Raw genomic sequence first — 6,765 nt, 5'->3', positions numbered from 1 at the left:
CCCCCCCCCCCCCCCCCCCCCGCAGGAGCTTAGTGAGGGCATCCAAGTGACACACAGAGCAAGGCAGGGATCCGGGAGCCCAGCGCAAGCAGGAGCAGAGCCAGAGGCCCTGAAGTCCCAGCTAGAAGAAGAGCGGAAGCGCGTGGCTGAGGTGCAGCACGAGCTGGAGGAGCAGAGGCAGCAGCTGCTGCAGCTGAGGACCCAGCAGCCTGTGGCGAGGCTGGAAGAGAAGGAGGTGGTGGAATTCTACCGGGACCCCCATCTGGAGAGCGACGTGGCTAGAATGTCATCCCAGGTGGAGGAGGAGGGCAAGAGGCGGGCCCGCCTGCAGGCTGAGCTGGAGGTGGTGGCCCAAAAGGTCGTCCACTTGGAGGGCAAGAGGAAGACCATGCAGCCTCACCTGCTGACCAAAGAGGTCACCCAAATTGAGAGGGACCCTGGCCTGGACAGCCAGGCCACCCAGTTGCACGGTGAGATGCAACAGCTGCGTGGGGAGAACGGCGCCCTGACGGCCCGGCTGGAAGAACTGAAGGATGAGCTGCTGGCCCTGGAGCGGAAGGAGACGAACGTGAAGGAGAAGGTGGTGGTGAAGGAGGTGGTCAAAGTGGAGAAGGATCTGGAGATGGTCAAGGCGGTCCAGACTCTCCGGCTACAGGTTGAGGAGAATGCCGCGCGGAGGAAGGAGGCGAAGGAGGCAGTTGCCAAGATACAGGCTCGCATCAAAGACCTGGAACTGGTGATCAGCTCGGTGGAGCCCAAGGTCATCGTGAAGGAGGTCAAGAGGGTGGAGCAGGACCCTGGCCTTCTCAAGGAAGCGTCCAGGCTGAGAAGCCTCCTGGAGGAGGAGAAGAACAAGAACGTCGTGTTGGCCAGGGAACTGCAAGACCTGCAGGACAAGTACAGGGTGGTGGAGAAGCAGAAGCCTAAGGTACAGCTGCAGGAACGCGTCAACGAGATCTTCCAGGTGCACCCTGAGACGGAGCGGGAGATCGCCCGGCTCCGGGCCCAGCTGCAGGAGACAGGCAGCAAGAGGAGCGGCGTGGAAAGGGAGGTGGAGAAGCTGCTGCCTGAGCTGGAGGCCCTGCGTGCTCAGAAGCCCGTGGTGGAATACAAGGAGGTGACCCAGGAGGTGGTGAGGCACGAGAAGAGCCCGGAAGTGCTCCGTGAGATCGACCGCCTCAAGGCTCAGCTCAATGAGCTGGTTAACACCCATGGGCGCTGCCAGGAGCAGCTGATCCGGCTGCAGGGAGAACGGGATGAGTGGAAGCGGGAACGGTCCAAGGTGGAGACCAAGATGGTGAGCAAAGAGGTCGTGCGGCACGAGAAGGATCCCGTGCTGGAGAAGGAGGCTGAGAGGCTCCGGCAGGAGGTGCGGGAGGCGGTCCAGAAGAGGCGAGCCACCGAGGACGTGGTCTATGAGCTGCAGAACAAGTACCTGCTGCTGGAGCGGAGACGGCCCGAGGAGCAGATTGTAGTGCAGGAGGTGGTGGTCACCCAGAAGGACCCCAAGCTGCACGAGGAGCACAGCCGTCTGAGCCTGAGCTTGGATGAGGAGGTGGGGCGGCGGCGGCAGCTGGAGCTGGAGGTGCGGCAGCTGAGCGCCGCTGTGGAGGAGAAGGAGGCCCTGCTCAGCTTCCAGGAGGACCGCAGCAAGAAGCTGGCTGCTGAGAAGGAGCTGCGGCAGCTGACCCTGAAGATCCAGGAGCTGGAGAAGCGGCCTCCCGCCCTGCAGGAGAAGATCATCATGGAGGAAGTGGTCAAGTTAGAGAAGGATCCGGATCTGGAGAGGTCCACAGAAGCCCTGAGGCGGGAGCTGGACCAAGAGAAGAGCCGGGTGATGGAGCTCCACCGGGAGTGCAAGAGCCTGCAGGTCCAGGTTGATGTGCTCCAGAAAACCAAATCCCAGGAGAAGACCATCTACAAGGAGGTGATCAGGGTGGAGAAGGACCCTGTGCTGGAGGGGGAAAGGGCCCGAGTGTGGGAGACCCTCAATCGGGAGCGCGCCGCCCACCGGGCCCGGGAGGAGGAGGTACGGAGCTTGCAGGAGAGGATTGACCGTGCTGAGGCTCTGAGGAGGTCCTGGTCCCGTGAGGAAGCTGATCTCCAGAAGGCCCGGGACCAGGCGAGCCAGGACTGCGGGCGACTGCAGCAAGAGCTGCGAGACCTGGAGCGGCAGAAGCAGCAGAAGGCCCAGGAGCTGCAGGAGGAAGGGAGGCTACTAAGCCAGAAGACGGAGAGCGAGCGCCAGAAGGCGGCCCAGCGTGGCCAGGCCCTCTCGCAGCTCGAGGCAGCCATTCTCCACGAAAAGGACAAGATCTACGAGAAGGAGAGGACCCTCCGGGACCTGCACACCAAGGTGAGCCGGGAGGAACTCAACCAGGAAACCCAGACCCGGGAGACCAACCTTTCAACTAAGATCTGCATCTTGGAACCGGAGACCGGGAATGACATGTCTCCGTACGAGGCCTATAAGAGGGGCATCATCGACAGAGGCCAGTACCTCCAGCTGCAGGAGCTCGAGTGCGACTGGGAGGAAGTGACCACCTCCAGCCCCTGTGGGGAGGAGTCCGTGCTCTTGGACCGCAAGAGCGGGAAGCAATATTCCATTGAGGCTGCGCTCCGCTGCCGTCGGATTTCTAAGGAGGAATACCACAGGTACAAGGACGGCCGCCTCCCCATCTCCGAGTTTGCCCTGCTTGTGGCGGGGGAGACCAAGCCCTGTTCCTCACTCTCCATCGGATCCATCATCTCCAAGTCCCCACTCTGCTCCCCGGGCCCCCAGAGTACCAGCCTCTTCTCCTCAGGCCTCTCTCTCGGGCTCACTGACGACTGCTTCCCCATCGCCGGGGTTTATGACACGACCACAGAGAGCAAGTGCAGCATCAAGGCGGCCGTGGCCAAGAACATGCTGGACCCCATCACTGGGCAGAAGCTGTTGGAGGCCCAGGCAGCCACAGGGGGCATTGTGGACCTTCTCAGCCGAGAGCGCTACTCTGTGCACAAGGCGATGGAGCGGGGACTCATCGAGAACACCTCCACCCAACGGCTGCTCAATGCTCAGAAGGCCTTCACCGGCATTGAGGACCCAGTCACCAAGAAGAGGCTGTCAGTAGGCGAGGCCATCCAGAAGGGCTGGATGCCCCAGGAAAGTGTGCTTCCCCACCTGCTGGCGCAACACCTGACTGGGGGCCTCATTGACCCCAAGAGGACGGGACGCATCCCTGTTCCTCAGGCTGTGCTCTGCGGGATGATCAGTGAAGACCTGGGCCAGCTCCTGCAGGACGAATCAGTCTACGAGAAGGATTTGACAGACCCCATCACCAAGGAGCGGCTGAGCTACAAGGAGGCCATGGGGCGTTGCCGCAAAGACCCTCTAAGTGGCCTGCTGCTACTCCCCGCCGTGCTGGAAGGCTACCGCTGCTACCATGCAGCCTCCCCCACCCTGCCACGCTCCTGCGTGCGTTAATGAGGGCCGTGCAGGGGGGAGGGGAGGATGCGTGCACCCCCACCTTGACCTGGAGCAGCGTAATCCCAGGCAGTGCCACCCCCATCCATCCACCTCTTACTACTCAAACATTTATGGTGTTGGACTCTGTCTCCAAACTCGGGGAGTTTCATTGTCCCCCCCCCACCGCTTCTAATAAATGAATGACCTTGGTGCCGTGTCTTGCTCTCAGTATGCTTAGGATTTGAACCCAGGAGCAGCTCCTGTCAGAACTGTCTCCAGCCCTCTGTCAACCTCCCCTTTGTTGGCCAACAATGACACCAGACAATGCAGAGACAGGTCACATTTATTTCCCACTTGTCACACAGAAGACAACTACTTAGAACATACCCAGGTGCCCCGACTATTCCTAGGATGAGGGTGTCCTACCCAGCTCCGGCTTGAGTCCTCTGACCTGGACTCAACTCTTTCCACAGTTGAAAACAAAATCAAGACCAGCAGAGGGCGCCCTGTCCTCGGGCCTGGCTTCCCAGCAGGCAGGCTGGGGACTAACCTGACACCCACCAGGGGTCCAGTGCTACCCCCATCCCACCTCACCCCATGTATGGAACGGAACACCCGCATGACTTTTGAAAGCGCACTATTAAATCCAACCAACAACACAGGAAGTGGCCAATGTCCGGGCAGGATGAACCCAACCCAGCCTTCTGATGACGGGCATAAAATTTCTCACAGGTGTATGCTCTCTCCAAATCTGCTTTATTGGAAATGGGTGGGCACGAGGGGCGGGCCCCACATACATGTTCTCAGTGGTAGAGACGCTCCACCATGCAATGGCGGGGTGCTAAGGAGTGTTCAGTAGAGAAGTAGGGATGGGCCAGGGCGGTCTTGGCCGTGATCCGTCGGCTGGGGTCATACTGCAGGAGTTGCTGAGGAGGAAAGACAAGAGATTGAACCTGAGTGCAACCAGGGTAGGGAGAGGAACTTCCTTCGCAGGTCCCAGTGGAACGGCCAAGTCCCTGAGAGGTTGCCTAAACCCAGAACCGTGTGAAGCCAGTGCCTCCGAGGTGCCTGTGTGTCTCTCTGTGTTTGTCTGGGGATGTGTGTATGTGCAGATGATTGCGGCACCCATGGGGGACCAAAGGCATTGGGTCCCCTGGAACTAGAGTTACATTGACTCTCAGCCACTTGGTGTGGCTGCTGGGAACTGAACTCTGCAAGAACAGCCATCACTCCGGCTGTTCTCTGTTGTTTGCCTACACACATATGCCAGGCTAGCTGGCCCGTGAATGCTAGGAATTCTCCCGTCTCAGGTCCTCATCCTCCCCTGGGAGCCTGGGCTTATAGGTTCCTGTTTAGATGACACCTTAGATGCTACAATTGTGTCTCAAGAGCTTTGCCCACTGATCCGTCCCCCCAACCCTGCCCCCTGGCTTTGTGTGGGTTCTGGAGATCCGAAGTCAGGTCCTCAGGTTTGCAAGGCAAGCACTTTACCAGCTGAATCGTCTTCTAAGCCCACGTGTCCCAGCTTTTAAGACAGCTCTGGATGCTCCCACAACTGAGGTTAAACCATTAGTTTTGGTTGCAGGCTTATGATTCATCCCGGTCTCCTCCAGGTTCTACCTGCTGCTCTGGCTAAGAACGGGTATGTTTCATGCTAAGACAGCAGTCCCTGAACCTGTCCAAAGAATGCACGCTTCGAGGAGGGGGTGCAGGTCAGACCACGAGCAAGGTGAAGGAGGAGCTAACACAACCAGGGGCCAGTCAGGCCTGTCCGGCTCTCTAGCCTCAGGTACCTCACCCAGGCAGGATGCCATGGAAGGGCATATGAAGGACAAGGGGCCTTAGCAGGAAGGGCATGCCATTCTGCTGGCACTGCGTCGTCGGTAGACAACACACACAGACCTCTGGTAAGCTGACCATGGTCTCCACAGAGACCCTGCCCTTCCTTCCCTGGCCCGACACCAGGGTGAAGACAGAAATGGGGATGGCAGGCTTTGTGGGCAAACTGGGGCAGCTTTATCTGGGGCCCAGGAGGCATCGAAGGGTCAGTATGGTGGCAGGAGCTCAGAAGGTAGGGAGCAGCCTGTTCTGCACAGCCAGGCCCCTGTGAAGACCGACCTCTGAGAACGGTACGGGGGGAGACACTGAGGCAGGAGGAGGTGTGGTCTCATCTAGAAGGGGCAGGAAGCCCACAAGAGAAAGTCAGACACAGGACAACTAGGAAGAAGAGATTACAGCCATGACACAAAAGCAAAGACGTTTCCAAAGGGGAGACGGACACTGGATAGCGGGAGAGAAACTCCTGCCCGAACACAAACAGGGACAAGCCGAGGGTGTACAACGGTCAGAAGAGCCCAGCCCAGCCTCAGTTGTGTAAAAGGGTGGCTGAGAGAGGGGCCGCGGAGCTGCTGCTGAGGTGCTGTCCCTGCCCACTGTACCTACCAGGAGCAGGTCCTTGCCTTCCGGTCCCAGACTAGGCACGATCTCCTCCAGCGCCTTCCTGGTCCACTTGGGGAAGCTGCTCTGATAATCAGGCAGCTGGGAGACTCCTGGCCATGTGGCTTCACTGGGGGTCCCCAGGATACGGAAGATCTGAAAGAGCTGGTCGATCTCCGAGTCACCAGGAAACAGAGGTTTGCCAATCACCTGGAGCAGGAGAGGAGAGGGAGTGTTCTGTGCCACATTTGTGATACAGGCTCCCACGCTGGCTAAGTGGAAAGACCAGGAAGGGATGTTTTCCCCGAGCTGGGTGTGGTGGAGCACGCCTCTAATGCCAGCACTCTGGAGGAAACGGCAGGTGGGTCTCTGTAAATCTGAGGCCAGCCTGGTCTACAGAGTGAGTTCCAGGCCAGCCAAAGCTACACAGTGAAGTCTTGTCTCAAAACAGACAACAACAAAGATATCTTTCCCAGGGCTATGTTAAAATTCTGATCTTTCCTGGAACAAACCTTGCTTCCCCCAGGCAGCCACAGACACCCCTCAACCCATCTCTAATAGACATACTAGCCACAGTGATCCTGGCTACCCTGGTCTGTGTAGTTCAAAGCACAGAAACCTTCCTGCCTCAGTGCACCCCTTTTCCCTCCCTCCTGCTTTTTTGTTTTGTTTTGTTTTTTTAAGGCTAAGCAAGTGCTCTTAGCCCTTGTTTTTTAAGCTGGCCTTGAACTCAAGAATAACCTGTTTTAGCTAGGCAGTGGCCACACCTTTAATCCCAGTACTGGGGGAGGCAGAGGCAGGTGGATCTCTGTGAGTTCGAGGCCAGAGAGTTCCAGGACAGGCTCCAGAGCTACCCAGAAAAAAAAAAAAAATATATATAT

At 58.4% G+C, this 6,765-nt stretch overlaps 2 protein-coding genes across 3 annotated transcripts in view; one reads left to right on the top strand and one right to left on the bottom strand.

Moving 5' to 3' along the window:
• Nucleotides 1–3,651, top strand: part of Evpl (envoplakin) — a 16,966-nt gene extending 13,315 nt beyond the window's left edge. The window contains exon 22 of the mRNA XM_050140498.1: nucleotides 26–3,651. Within this exon, the coding sequence (XP_049996455.1) occupies nucleotides 26–3,466 (3,441 nt within the window). The 3' untranslated portion in view covers nucleotides 3,467–3,651. The remainder of the gene's footprint in view (nucleotides 1–25) is intronic.
• Nucleotides 3,652–3,719: 68 nt separating this feature from the next.
• The window catches only part of Cdk3 (cyclin dependent kinase 3), a 5,265-nt gene continuing 2,219 nt past the window's right edge, over nucleotides 3,720–6,765 (bottom strand). For both annotated transcript variants that reach the window (XM_050140320.1, XM_050140318.1), the window contains 2 exons: nucleotides 5,891–6,094; nucleotides 3,720–4,374 (listed from right to left, as the gene is read on the bottom strand). In XM_050140320.1, coding sequence (XP_049996277.1) covers nucleotides 4,252–4,374; nucleotides 5,891–6,094 — 327 coding nt within the window. In that variant the 3' untranslated portion in view covers nucleotides 3,720–4,251. The remainder of the gene's footprint in view (nucleotides 4,375–5,890; nucleotides 6,095–6,765) is intronic.

This window comes from Alexandromys fortis, unplaced genomic scaffold (assembly GCF_014885135.2).
Source record: "Alexandromys fortis isolate MF-2015 unplaced genomic scaffold, M_Fortis_MF-2015_v1.1 scaffold_39, whole genome shotgun sequence".
Lineage (NCBI taxonomy): Eukaryota > Metazoa > Chordata > Mammalia > Rodentia > Cricetidae > Alexandromys > Alexandromys fortis.
The sequence above is the reverse complement of the archived record's forward strand: the minus strand, read 5'-3'. Positions and strand labels throughout refer to the sequence as shown.